This window comes from Ovis canadensis, chromosome 11 (assembly GCF_042477335.2).
Source record: "Ovis canadensis isolate MfBH-ARS-UI-01 breed Bighorn chromosome 11, ARS-UI_OviCan_v2, whole genome shotgun sequence".
Taxonomy (NCBI): Eukaryota; Metazoa; Chordata; class Mammalia; order Artiodactyla; family Bovidae; genus Ovis; species Ovis canadensis.
The window spans coordinates 42,638,889-42,653,383 of NC_091255.1; the positions used below are offsets into that span (position 1 = coordinate 42,638,889).

General features: G+C 56.1%; 1 protein-coding gene and 1 long non-coding RNA gene across 4 annotated transcripts in view; one reads left to right on the forward strand and one right to left on the reverse strand.

Annotated features, from left to right (window-relative positions):
- Position 1: 1 nt before the first annotated feature.
- The window catches only part of SLC5A10 (solute carrier family 5 member 10), a 55,845-nt gene continuing 41,351 nt past the window's right edge, over positions 2–14,495 (reverse strand). For all 3 annotated transcript variants that reach the window (XM_069542957.1, XM_069542956.1, XM_069542958.1), the window contains 6 exons: positions 6,897–7,004; positions 4,339–4,489; positions 980–1,148; positions 648–863; positions 446–503; positions 2–329 (listed from right to left, as the gene is read on the reverse strand). In XM_069542957.1, the coding sequence (XP_069399058.1) occupies positions 223–329; positions 446–503; positions 648–863; positions 980–1,148; positions 4,339–4,489; positions 6,897–7,004 (809 nt within the window). In that variant the 3' untranslated portion in view covers positions 2–222. The remainder of the gene's footprint in view (positions 330–445; positions 504–647; positions 864–979; positions 1,149–4,338; positions 4,490–6,896; positions 7,005–14,495) is intronic.
- On the forward strand, positions 4,550–10,607 carry LOC138415010 (uncharacterized). The gene is made up of 2 exons (XR_011247045.1): positions 4,550–5,422; positions 6,797–10,607. It is a non-coding gene; the product is annotated as an uncharacterized lncRNA (long non-coding RNA).

Sequence of the window (14,495 nt, forward strand, 5' to 3'; positions counted from 1 at the left end):
ATAAGGATGTCCGTGAGAAATCTCATTTTCCTTCCAATTACAACTACTATTTTTAAAGTATCAGACATTCTTTTTTTCCCATTTCCTCCCTAATTTTTCAGGGCTCCTACTTGGCTGGCTTGGCCATTCGCTAGGCACTGGCCTGCCCTGTGGCCCAAGGTGCGCTGCCCTCCTCTGGCCCTCGGTGTTCTTGATGGGAAAAGGGCTGCTCTGGGGGCAGCGTCAGGCGAAGTAGGCGTAGAAGAAGATGTTGACGCACATGAGGAGGATGGCGTTGACACCACAGACGCGAGCCCAGAAGGCGTGTCTCTGGGATGCTCGGCCATCACCTGGGGGTGGTGGGAGGAACGGGCAGATGAGGGCCACAGGGTCCCACCCAGTGCCCTTGCCTGCCGCCCTGCCACAGGTGGGAGCAAGAGGGGGGCCTAGGGTCACACATACACACCTGTTTTCACTCCCGAGGGCTGGTCCTGAGCCAGAGTCCACCAGGTCAGGCTCTGGATCTAGAGAGAAGGGCAGGGGTGAGCCCAGACAGGGGTCAGTGACAGAAAGAGGGCAGGGACCAGGGTTAGACGGGGTTACAGGTCAAGACCTAGAAGATTCCTGAGTCAGAGAGGGTCAGAGGCCAGGGGTGAGGGTAGGCTCACCTGGACGCCCTGGGGGTGTGGTGTCAGCAGGCTCCCAGCTACCACCACAGCCCCGCTGAGCAGGAAGAGGGCCACGGCGAAGTGCAAGTAGTGGACGCCATGGAGGACGGGGGGCCGCGTGTCTGGGTGGCCGCAGGGCGGGGCTGGGTGCAAGAACTCCAGCACCAGCCTTGTGGCACCCACTGCCAGCCCTGCCATCAGGCCCCAGAAGGCTCCCTAGAGGAGAAGGCAGGGCTGCTGGGGCCTCGGGAGGAAGGCCAGGCCTCCCCCACTTGGCACCCAGGCACCAGGGGAGATGAGCCCTGAAGCCTCCCACTCTCCCCACATCCCACCTGCTCATTGGCCCGCCGCCAGAAGATGCCCAGGACGAAGACTGCAGTCACTGGTGGGGCCAGGGAGCTGGTCACCGACTGCATGTAGATGAAGAGCTGCCCGCCGTTGGAGCCCTGCAGGACGGGGATCCAAGCCACACTCACGCCGACGAGCACCACGATGACCAGCCTGCAGGCGGCAGGGGGCAGGCCATCCTCAAGACTCCCACCCCTCCCCACCTCCCCTGGGTCACTGAGGCTGGCTATCCATCTGTCCCCTGCTGCCAGAGCTCCAGCCTCCTCCCCGGCCCCTGTCCTCTCCTCCAGGGATACGGCTGGCCTTGCCTTCTCCAGACTCTTCCATGGCTCCCTGCTGCCTGCAGGAACCACCCCTGACTCGGCCTGCGTGCTCCCAGTCATCCCTGCTGTCTCCCCCTGGTCTCCTGTCCATCTTCAAGGCCTGGCCCCGCCTCTCTAGGTTTGCTGCCATCTCCCCACTCCTGGTGGCAGCAGCCTCATCCTTTAGTTCCCTGCTGCACCTCCCGGCACACAGTAGGCGCTCAATACACACTTGTGAATGACCTGTTGCCCTCACATCCAGGCCAGACTGACCCCCTGGTGGTTCCTCAAACCCTGGCGGGCCTTTGAAGGAGTCGGGACTTCTGGTGGCACACCTCACCCTCTGCACACACAGCAGAGGTTTGGAGCCCCTCCCCTTGACCCCTGTGTGGACACCTCCTCTCAGCTCCTGCCTACCTCTGGCTGGTGTGAGCCACCTCCGCCCCTCCCTCCCCCAGCAGGGACGTGTTTCACTCATTCCTCCATGAAGCACTCATGAGGAGCCTGCCCAAGAGAAGGACAGGGTGTTAGGGCTGGGTCTCGGTGAGGAGCGGGCCTGGTTTCTGTGCTGCACCTGGAGTGGGGTGTTCTGTCATTGTGTGCTCAGGGCTAGGCCAAAGGAGCCCAGAGGAAGCACCAATCCAGGGGGGCTTCCAGGAAGAGGGGGCCTTGTGGCATTGGGGGACAGAACTGGGGCGAGGTGTCCATGTGCTCTTCTCTGCCTAAGGGCCCCTTGCCTGTATCCTGGGTTACCTGGATGTCCCTCACCCCCAAGGTGGGTGACGGGTGGGACCCTCCGGGACCCCAGAAAGGACAGCAAGAGGCCATGTGTGCACCTGGGTGGGTCCTCCCCTTCCCGGCCTGAGGGAGAGGGTGGAGGAAGGAGCCGCCCCCCTGATTAGGGCTAATTAACCCTCCGCCTGGCAGGCGGCGGGCGCTGCCCTCTTCAAAGGCACGGGCAGGCTGCACCCCACCCTCCTTGCACAGGCCCTGCGTCCAACACCAGACTCAGCATCTCTCACAGGCTGGGCCTCTGCAGCCGGCCTAAAGTGTGGCCCTGGCCCTCACTGGCCTCTGGGGTTTGCTCCTCTGACTCAGCCCCTACCAGGCTGCCAGAGGGACCCCAAACCCAGAGGCTGTTCCTTCTGCCTGGAATGCCGTAATCAGCTCCTCCCCCAGCAAAACCTCCTCATCCTCCAAAGCCCAGCTCGAGGCCCTCCTCCTCCAGGAAGTCTTCCTGTCCCCTGCCGCACACTGCATTCTGCTCTCAGGTGGGCAGGCCCTCTCCACTGTCCCTGGGCTGCAGCTGCGGTCACTGAGGGGAGCCCCACAAGGCCAGGTGTCTCTGAGACCTCTCTGGGTCCCAGGGAGGCCCGGCACTAGCAGACTGAATAGCAGGGGTAGGTGCAGGGAGGACCAGGGAGCGAGGCTCGGGACGCCGGTCATGAAGTGATCACATTCTGAGACCTGCGGTGGCTCCTCCAGCCCCCCACCTGAGGCAATGCTAGGCTCCTGGGGGACTCCTGCTGCCCTGCCCTGTGTCCTGTCTCTTCTTGGACTGGGGTTCCAGAGACCCAGAGCCCTCATGGGGGCAAACACAGCTTGAGTGGTGCTGTTTTAGGCAGGAAGCAGGCTGGAGGTATTGGGGGCGTGCTGGTGCTTCAAGAGGGTGGATGGTAGGACTGAGCCCTGGGGCCTAGAGAGGGTGAGCAGCCAGGCCCACATCACACAGCTGTGCGTCCACAGGCAGGCTGACAGGGCCCAGGGTGGGCTTGCCTGAGTCAATGGGCGTGAAGGTGGGCCAAGGGTGCTGTGTCGGGGGTGGGCTGCATGGAGGGGAGACCAGCTCAGGACTTTGGCCAGGAAACAGCAGGCAGGGGCCGTGGAGCCACCAAAGGGCCCCTGGGGCTGCAGTGTCCAGCCGGGGTGGGGGAGGCACACCCTGAGCGGTAGGAGAAGGCCCAGTCCCAGCATCCGGGAGGCTGGAGCTGGAGGGGCTCAGGGAGTCACCTGGCTGGGAAAGGTGGCCCAGGTGCCAACCCTGGGAGTGGAGGGAGGGGCTCCCTGCCCTGGGGGAGGCGCGGGCCATGCGGGAGCCCACACCTGCCAGCTGGCGTGTCCCAACACAGGCAGCTGTGCTGCGTCACGGGACAGCTGCCTGGAGCTCAGGGGACCCCACCCTGAGGATGGGTGCCACGTGCTCTCAGCTGGAGGGAGCCCTGCTGGGTCAAGCCCAGCACCAGAGAGCAGGGTCCCCGGGGCGGACAAAGTGGGGGTCACATGGCTCAGAGGGAGATAGGTGGGGGCAGGATCCCTGAGAGGGCACCAGGTCCCCTTCACCAATCACAGAGTCTCAGCCCGGGAGCTCCTAGGGACTTAGCCGAGCTTGGGGATGGAGGGCCAGGCCAGACACAGCTACACCCACAGGAGGGGTGTCAGAACACCAGCGGGACCTACAAGGCCTGCCTGATCTATGGGAGCCACTGGGCTCTAGTTCCTACAGGGGCCTTCCAGGGGAGGGGACTCAGTCCTTGCCCGGGGGTATCAGGTGGGCTGCCAGGAGGAGGGGCACTTGAACAGATTCTAGAAAGATTAGATGAGTCAAGGAGGGATAAGGATGGGACAAGCAGGGCTCAGAGGATGTGGGCAGAAGCTCGGTGGGGCCAGAGGGACAGCTACAGCCTGGGTGTGGCCACTCCCAAGTACTGGCTCCCGGCATCTCTGCAACAACTGGGATACAACAGGGGACTAGGGGCTCAGGCCCAGGGAAGACATCTCTGGATGTTGGGGAAGGGGGCTTTCCCAGCAGACTCCCTCAGAGGTCCTGACTGGAATAAGAGAGCTACCCAGGATGGGCATGGCCAGGGGCCGGATATGGAAGGTGGGGGCAGGATGTTCTGGCTTCTCCTCTCCTCTCCTTCCTGGCATCATTCTATCTCCGACCAGCAAACTCTTGTTCATCCCTCAATGCCCACCTCTGGGGGTTCCTCCCGGGCTGAGGGTGTGCTGGGGAAGCCCTCCTCCCCTCCCCTCCCCCATACCGTCCCACCAGCAGCAGCTCCCGCTCGCCCGCACCGGGCCGCAGCCGCCTCCAGATGTCCATGGTGAAGAGGGTGCTGCTGCTGTTGAAGATGGAGGTCAGCGAGGACATGAGCGCAGCCATCATCACAGCGACCATCAGCCCCCTCAGACCTGGGGGAGGGGTACAGGCCGCTGTGACCTCCTTGGGCTGCTCCCAGGCCCTGCCGATGAGGCCCCTCCAAGTGTCCGCAGGCAGAGGCCCAGAAGGGTGGGGGTGAGGGTATAGAAGGTGGTGGGAGGAAGACCCTGACTTGGGAGGCTGGGGCTGACAGTGGGCCCCTGCAGCTGCAGGCAACGTGTCTGTTCTCAGCCTCTTCTTTCTACAGAGCTTGCAGCTGACAGAGTGCTTCCACACCCAGACTTCATCTGATGGGTGAGGAGGTGGAAGCTCAGAGAGGGGAAGAGAGTTGCCCAGGGAGGCACAGCAGGCCAGAGGCAAAACCCAGGTGTAGTGGGGGAGTGACAAGGGACCCTCAGCCTGGAGCCTACACCCCGTGCAGGGCGCAGGGGCCCAGGGCCTGGGGTTTCTGCTACTTCTTGTGCATGGCTGCCAGGCAGGCTGAGGGCCCCTGTCTTGTTGGCTCCAGGGGAGAGGAGATAAGGCTGCCAAACTGGGGGATAAAAGCCCTTGAAAATGAATGAAGGGCCCGCATCGAGGTGGGCAAAGCCCTGCTGTGCAAGGCCTCCTGGGGCTGTAGGCTCGAAAGGGGCTGAGAGTACAGAGGACTCAGTGCTGTGTGACTTTGGGTTGGTTGGCTCCCTCTCTGGGCTTTGCCATAAGTCTGTCTCCAAAGTTTCCTGTGCTTTTTCTTCAAGCATCTAAGCACCTCCTCCACCTCTGCAGATTCCCTGTCTGTCCTCCACCCCCATAACACCTATACACCCTTCCCTGACCCCAGGAAATGCCACCTCATCCGAGGGCTCAGCCTTGGAGATGCCGCTGCTTGCCTGGCCCTGGTTCTGCGTCTGACCTGCTGTGTGACTTCCAGGAATCTCATAGTCCTCTCTGCTCACTAGACTGGCTGAGATGGGGCCCAAAGCAAAGTGAGTTAAACCATGGTTTCCCCCCAGACATTTCTCCAACCTCCTTCTCCTGCTCAGGGAGGTGGATTACCCTGGGGTTTATTCTCCTCCCATTTCTCACGTGGGGAGCTCAAGACCTTGGAGCTGGATCTCTAGGGGTTGTGGTGAGCTCCTCAGAAGAGTAGAGGCAGACGACGCCCCAAGGTGCGAGCCCACAGGGCAGCCAACCCCTGTGCCAGTCAGTTTCCCTGTGCTGTGCTTAATCCCACAACCACTCTGACGGGTGAGTAGGCATCATTATCCCCAGTTTGCAAATGAGGACACCAAGCTGTGAGCAGGGAAGAGGCTTGTCCCAAATATCTCTGCCAGCAAGCGGCAGAACCCAGGCCTGGTCTGGGAGGGAGGGAGGGAGAGAGGAGCAGGGCGGGGTCCGAGCTCCCACAGTGGGACGCTGAGAATTCGGAGGTGAAGCCAGCAGAGGACAGCCGTCTCCTCCGTTTGCTTCAGTGGGACCACACCCCTCACCATGCTCTGCTTTCACACCCTGTATCACACTGGCCAGGAATGTGGAAATGGCCAAAACACGCCCATGTTCTCTGGTTTGCAGGGTCTCAGGGAGACAGAAGCTGTAGGCTCAAGGCAGGGCTGGGCGCCTCGGGTCCCAGCAGAGTCAACAGCGGACTTGGGGGCCAGAGAGACCGAGCTCTGTGTCTTAGCCACAAGCTACAAGCCCAGGACGGGTCACCTTCATCTGTGTCTCAGTTTCCACATCTGTAAACACAGCTAAGAACTCTGCCTCATAACATATAGGAGAGGTCGTTTGTGAGTGGGCCTGACACCCAGCAGGCCTGGAAGATGAGAGCATGGCAGCCTTTCTTGGGGGCAGGGCCAGCACAGGCTAAGAGGATCCCCCAGCCCTGAGTTCAGACTCCAGCTTTGCAGCTCGCTTGTCACCTGACCTTGGTCAGGGCACCTTGGGTCCCAGTTTCTGCATCTGTAAAGCTGGGATGATAAGGGACTTCCCTGGCAGTTCAGGGCACCTTTGGGTCCCAGCTTCCCCATCTGTAAAGCCAGGATGATAAGGGACTTCCCTGGCAGTCCAGGGCACCTTAGGTCCTAGTTTCCCCATCCGTAAAGCTAGGATGATAAGGAACTTCCCTGGAAGTGCTTCTACCGCAGGGGGTGCAGGTTCTATCCCTAGTTGAGGAATTAAGATCCCGTATGCCTTGCAGGGTTGCAAAAAATTAAAAAAAAGAAAAAGAGGGTATGATGATTAGAGCACCAGGGTTCCTGAGAAGCAGGTGCAGGTCAGTCCTGTGCGACCCCCTGGGCATGGTGCTTGGTGCATGGTGGGTGCCCTACGTGCTTTCTGATTCCTTTCCTCTCTTCCCCCAGGAGCGGAACATCCCACCCAGGTGTCACACAGCATCACGCTGGATCCAGAGTGGCCTCCACCACCCGCAGGGCCCCTTGTCAGACCCAGCCAGGGCCTTACCTGTGGGCATCAGCTCCATGACCAGCTTGGGGTAGGCGATGTTGGAGCAGCCGATCTCGGCCCCGCAGGCCCGCAGGCACTCAGCCGGCACCACACAGCCCACGTCATCTGCAGGAGAAGGATCCTCAGTGTCCTCGGCCTGCCCCCCACCCTGGGGTGGGCAAGGAGCCTGGCTGGACTTGCTCTGTTACCACCTGCCATCAGCTGCTGCTCAGCCCTGGGCCTCAGTCTCCTGGCCAGGGTGACAGACAAGGAGGGGGCCGGTCTTGAGACACTATTCTGTCCCTGGACACCTTCTCTCCCTGCCTTCCTGTCCATTACCACGAGCCTGTCCATATCCACGATGCTGGCTCCCTGTCCCCACGTGGGGCCAGGGCTACCGTCTGCTATCTCCCTCCCCCTACCTCCTGCCCCCAGCCCTTCTCCCCAGAAGAGCAGGTGAAGGCCCTCCCCTCAGACTGTCTCCAGCAGCTTCCAGAGGACTCTTCAAACAAGAATGGAGTCCCCCCTCAACAAGACTCTCCAGATGCCAGGCTCCTCCAGGCCGGTCTTCTGCACCCTCCTCTCACGGCGTCCCAGCCTCCCCCTGACCCAACCTCCCTCTCCCAGGCCTTCCCAGGGGGTGCTCAAAAGTCACCTCCTCCATCTGGGCCATAAGGATGGAACCCAGGTTTTGCTGCAGACACTCCCCGTGGCGGAGATAGCGCCTACTGCATGCCCTCTGAGTGGACGTCCAGGGCCTCGACCCAGATCCAGACTGAATCTGGAGTCTCTGCCTCCCTCCCAGCACCATCGGCCCTGACCCCTGGGTTTTCAGTGGTGGCAGGGGCAGGGAGGGGGGCAGAGGAAGGCAGAGAGAACGCGTGCGCTCAGAGAGAACGCAGGGAACGGGTGTGCAGCCACTCGGCACAGGGGTCTGTTTGGGGTCAGAATGTTTCCACGTGTAGCATCGACGTTTCTGTCACCGAGCCTTCCTCATGGACCGAGCACTCCTGGGTTAAGATCCCTCCTTAGATGCCCAACCCACCGCGGAGGGTCTTGGGTCTCCTCCCTTGAGCCAGTGGGAGTAGCATCACTCCGCCCCCACAATCCTCAGCCAGTCTCCAGCCCAGCCTCTCCTGAGCGCCAGGCTCCTAGGACATCTGTAGGATGCCCCCACTGCCAGTCCACCAGCCTCCAGCCCATGGGGGCTCCTCCCATCACCCGCCCCCTCCACTGGACTCCCTCCACCTGCTGCTGTCTTCTCACTGGCCCTCTTCCACCCTCTGCAGCCTCATCCTTTCAAAGCCATGGCTTTGCTCTTGTCACTTCCTTCTCAGGAGCCCCCTCGCCAACCCTGGAGCCCATAGCTTCCTGGAAAAAAATTCCTTTCCACGTTCAGACAGTCAACATTTGAGGCCCTGGACAGCTGGGCCCTGGACAGCTGGGCCCAGGTCCTGTCCTCCCAGCACCGGTGCCGGCCACCCTGACCTGCTTGTATTTTCTCACACACACCCAGCACCCCGACGCCTTTGTGCCTGGGCAGACGCGGCTGGACTGCCTCCTCCCACTGCTCCTACTCTGTCCCTACCCTTGTTTGCCTCCTGCTTCACGCCTGCTGCAAAGGACTTGCTCTCAGAGGCTTTCCATAACTGCCCCCCAACCCCTCCCAGGCAGAGCAGCTTCCTCCCAAGGCCTCCTAAAGCCCAGGGTTGAATCACAATTATTTGTTTGCATATTTCATCTCCTCCACCAGACTGGGAGCTCCCCAAGGGCGGACACTGGCTTTGAATCACCTCCGCTCCCAGGTATCACCCAATCCAGGGCTGGGCCCAGAGAAGCTACTCTGTGAACATCTGTGAATGAATGAGTGAGTAAATAAGTGAATGGTTGGAGGAAGGGGAAAGGCACAGAAGGCCAGGAGGAAAGGGAGAAAGGAGCCCATGAAGCCCGGGGGGAGTTCAGGCACTGTTTGATCCAGCTGCCTTGCCCACCACTGTATAGATGTGAGAACTCAGGACCAAAAAGGGCATAACTTGCCTAGGACACATAGTCAGACCCAGGATACAGCCCGGGGTGCCCTGGAGGGACTCTGGGTCCAGGTGAGGACAGGTGACTGGCCCCTCCCAACAGGTTCTGGGCTTGGACTGGCTGGCTCCGGCACCTGGAGGACTCAGCCCTCCCGGAGGGACGGGTGAAGAGTCACAGCCACATAATGGCTTGAAAAGCCCGAGTCAGGAGATTCTGCCCAGGTTTATTCAGCCTGTCGCAGCCCATTGCAGGCTCCCGGGATGGGGCCCTGCCTCTGGGCACCTCAGGGTTTGTGCTGAGCATCAGGAAAGAACCTCCCCTCTTTTGTGACAGCAGCAGAGGTGTCGTTGCCACTTAAACAGCAGCCCCCATTTGTGCCAACTCAGGACTGAGCAGCCCCAGGCCGAAGGCAGGGCCAGGGGCCTCGGTGAGAGGCTTTGACCTTGTCTGGTGCTGGACTCTGCAGGCCTGCCAGGGTGTGCCCACTGGCTCCACCTTGACATCAGTACCCCCACCCAGTAGGGGCCCACGCTGGAAGCCTGAGGGCTGCCTCCCTCTCTGCCCTCCATGTCCTCCCTCCCTTCAGCCAGTGCCAAGTCCAGTCACTGGGCTTGGGGACCAAGGGGGCTGTATCACCTAGCCCCTGTAACCCACGCCCTGTGGGAGCTTCTAGGACCATCAGTCCGCCCACACTCCTTCCTGCTCACAGCCTCCTGTGGCCCCCATCCCCCACAGGAACGACCCACACAGGGGCTCTAGCTGGGCACTACAGCCTCTTGCTCACGTGGCCACCCTAACTACCACCAAAATCTCACCCACAACTCCAGGCCTCTGTGTCTGCTGTTCCTTCTCCCTGGAACACCCTTCTGAAATCCAGGGAGCTCCTCCTGACTCCTCTCATCTCTAAGGCATCACCCTCCAAGGGCGCCTTCCTGCCTCTCCAGAGACGATACCACAGGAGCCCCTTGGGGAGCCTGGGCCCCAGGCGTGCACAGCATAAGCCCACGCGTGGCAGGTTGTGGCTGTGTTTGTTGACTGACTGAATGACTCTCTTCTAAGCTGGTCACTTGACACACCACCCCAGGGAGTAAACAGGGTGCTCCCCACTCCCAGGCCAGCCTGGCTCATCCCTGGGAGCCAGTCTAGACACTGATGTTGCAAGAGGAAGTGGGAGAAAAGAAAAGCACACAGACCTGCGTTTGGGTCCAGTGCTCCCAAACCCATGCTGTGTGCCTGCTCAGTCGATTCAGTCGTGTCCAACTCTTTGTGATCCCATGGACTGTAGCCTACCAGACTTTTCTCTCCATGCAATTATCTAGGCAAGAATACTGAAGTGGGTTGCCATGCCCTCCTCCAGGGAATCTTCCTGACCCAGGGATCAAACCCATGTCTCTCACATCTCTTGCATTGGCAGGTAGGTTCTTCAACACTGAACCACCTGGGAAGCCTCCCGTACTGTGTGGTTCTGGGAAACTGTTCTTGGGCTGTTTCCTCCTTGGTAAAGCCCTTCTGGGGACATCCACAGCCAATGACTCAACCTAAACTTCACACTTCACACAAATATTAACTCAAACTAGACTACAGATTTAAGTGCAAACTATAAAACTTCAATAAAAAAAAAAGGAGAATATCATCAGAACTTAGGGCAAAATGAAGAGTTTTTAGACTTAACATCAAAAGCATAATCCATAAAATGAAAAATTGACAAAATAGAGTTCATCAAAACTAAAGCTCTGGGGATTTCCCTAGAGGTCCGATGATTAAGACTCTGAGCCCTCACTGCTGAGGGCCTGGGTTCAATCCCTGGTGGGGGAACTAAATTCCACAAACTGCACAGTGTGACCAAAAACCCCCAAACAAACAAACAAACAAAACCAAAAAGAAGAAAAACAAACAAACAAAACTAAAGCTTTTGCTTTTATAAAACATCATCAGTGAAAAGGATGAAAAGAAAAGCTACAGAAACAAATTCAATGAAGTCACAGGAAACAAGATCCATACTCAGTTGTTTCTGTATGCTAAGAGTGAACTGTCAGAAAGGGAAATTCAGAAAACAATCTTATTCTTTTTAAATGCTATTTACAACATATAAAAAATTGCTATCCATTTATGTATTGTAAATACACTGTTTACAATACACAAAAAATTTACAATAGCATAAAAAAATAAGACCTAGGAATAAATTTCAGAGAAGGCAATGGCAACCCACTCCAGTACTCTTGCCTGGAGAATCCCAGGGACAGAGGAGCCTAGTGGGCTGCCGTCTATGGGGTCGCACAGATTCAGACACAACTGAAGCGACTTAGCAGCAGCAGTAGCAGGAATAAATTTAACCAAGGAGATGAAAGATCTGTACACTGAAAACCATAAGACACTGAAAGAAACTGCAGAAGACACACCAAAAAATGAAAAGATATTCCATGCTCACAGATGAGAATAATTAATAGTGTTAAACTATCCATACTACCTACAGTGATCCATAGATTCAATTCAATCCCTATCAAAATTCCAATGATATTTTTTCACAGAGATATTAAAAACCATCCTAAAATATTTGGATGGAACCAATAAAAGATCCTGAGTAGCCAGTGGAATTTTTAAGAAAAACAAAGCTGGAGGCATCACAGGCCCTGATTTCAAACCAAATCATAAAGCTGTAGTAATCAAAACAGTGTGGTACTGGCACCAAACAGACACACAGCTCCACGGAACAGAAGAGAGAACCCAGAAGCAAAGCAAAAGTGAAGCTGCTAGTCACTCAGTCATGTCCAACTCTGTGACATCATGGACTGCAGCCCACCAGGCTCCTCTGTCCATGGAATCCTCTAAGCAAGAATACTGGAGTGGGTAGTCATTCCCTTCTCCAGGGAATTTTCTTGACTCGGGGATCGAACCCAGGTCTCCAGACTTGCAGGCAGATCTTCTCACATACATGGTCAATTGATTTACGACAAAGGAGTCAAGGATATACAATGGGGAAAGGATAGTTTTTGCAATAAATAGTGTTGGGAAAACTGGACAGTGACATGCAAAAGAATGAAACTGGACTCCTGTCTCACACCACATGCAGAAATCAATTTAAAGTGCCTTAAAGATTTGAATGAAGACCAGGTACCATAAAACTCCTAGAAGAAAACATAGGTGGTAGCTCTTTGACATCAGTCTTGGCCACGACTTTTTGGATTTGACACCAAAAGCAAAGGCAAAAAAAAGCGAAAAGCAAAAACAAACAAGTAAAACAACTGGGACTACATCAAACTGAAAAACTTTTGCACATCAAAGGACACAATCAACAAAATGAAAAGGTATCTTGAAGAATGGGAGAAAATATTTGCAAATTGTATATTCGATAAGGAGTTAATATCTAAAATATGTAAAGAATTCATGCAACTCAGTATCTAAGACCAAAACCCACAAACAAACCCCCAATATCTGCTTTAAAGATGGGCAGAGGAACTAAACAGACCATCTCCCAAAGGAAAAAATGGACAACAGGTACGTGTAAAGTACCTGTACAACATCACTCATCATCAGGGGAATGCAAATCAAAACCACAATAAGCTATCACCTCACACCTGCAAGAAGGGCTATTATAAAAACATGAGAGATAACAAGAGCTGGCCAGGATGTGAAGAAAAGGAAACACTTGTACACTGTTGGTGGGAATGTAAATTGGTACAGCCACTATGGAAACAGCATGGACATTCCTTAAAAAATTATAAACGGAACTACTATATGACTCAGTAGTCCCACAACTAGGTACATATTTTAAGGAAATGAAATCACCACCTTGAAGAGACATTTGCACTCCTGCTGATTGCAGCATTGTTCACAATAGCTAAGATACGTGAGAGTTGGACTATAAGGAAAGCTGAGCGCTGAAGAATTAATGCTTTTGAACTGTGGTGTTGGAGAAGACTCTTGAGAGTCCCTTGGACTCCAAGGAGATCCAACCAGTCCATCCTAAAGGAGATCAGTCCTGAGTGTTCATTGGAAGGACTGATGTTGAAGCTGAAACTCCAATACTTTGGCCACATGATGCAAAGAGCTGACTCATTGGAAAAGACCCTGATGCTGGGAAAGATTGAGGGCAGGAGGAGAAGGGGACGACAGAGGATAAGGTGGTTGGATGGCATCACCGACTCAATGGAAATGGGTTTGGGTGGACTCTGGGAGTTGGTGATAGACAGGGTGTCCTGGTGTGCTGCAGTTCATGGGGTCGCAAAGAGTTGGATACAACTGAGGGACTGAACTGAACAATACTTTCGATGAATGAATAAAGATGTGATGCTCATATAGATATATATGAAAATATCATTCAGTGACTTCCCTGGTGGTCCAGTAGCTAAGACTCCACATTTCCAATGTGGAAATGTGGGGTGTGGGGGTTCCATCCCTGGTCAGGGAACTAGATCCCACGTGCTGCAGCCAAGGCCCAGTGCAATCAAATAAATAAAATAAATATTGGAAAAGAAAATATTATTCAGTCATGAGAAGGAAAGACATCCTGCCATTTGTAACAATGTGGATGGATCTCAAGGGTTTTACGCTGAGTGAAATAAGCCAAAGAAAGATAAATACCATATGATATCCCTTATATGTGGAGGCTAAGAATGCCAAACCCATAGAAATAAAGACTAGAATACCATGGAGTACCAGTCAGCAACAGACAGGAATGACCTACTGATATACGTTGACCCGAACGAATCACCAGAGAATAGACCAGTGGTGGCAAGTTAGGGTGGAGATATTTGACTGCAGGGGGACAGTTCTCCGTCTAGATTGTGACAGTGGTTACACAAACCTACGCGTGTGATGAGGCTGTACACACATGCACATAAACAAGCACACGTCAGCTGGTGAAATCTGAACCAGCTCTCTGGCTGTGGTTATCGCACAGTGGTTATACAAGATGGCACCACTGGGGGAGACTGGGTGAAGAGTGTCTGCAAGCTCTCTGTTGGCTTTTCAACAGCTTCCTGTGATTCTAAAATTATGGGCAGGTAACTGGAGGGCTGGAGGCCCTTCAGCCCTGAGAGCCAGGACTCCCTTCATGAGCCCAGGGCCTCCGAGCAGGGGAAGAGCAAAAGGAGATGCCGAGGCCCAGAGACAGTCTTGTCTGGGTCCCCAGCTGCAGAGGCCATTAGCCAGGCTTCAGGGCTCCCAGAGCCGTGCTCACCCTGGGGGCACCTCCCTCCCAGTCTGACTGTGTGGGGTGAGGGTGGGGAGGCAGGTGTGTGTGCACCTACCTGGGAGGTGCTGGGGGCACCTGAAGGGACACCGTGTTCAGACACAGTGTGAAGCCCCCAGGCCAGGGCAGAGGGCAGGACCCAGTGATGGGAGCACAGAGACACTGGGCCGGGAGGCAGCACCACTGCTGAGGGGCCCAGGGCAGATGGCCTGACAGGCAGATGGGGTGGGAGCGGGTGGAGAGGGTCCTGAGGCCGGTTTTCTAGGGCCCAGGCCTAGAGATGTCAACAGCCAACCCTCTGCATCACAGAGCAGTGTCCTCAGCGCCCCAAGCCCAGCGGAGCACAAACAGCCGGTGCATGGCTGGGAGGGGGTGGGAAGGCTGGGCCAGATGCCTGG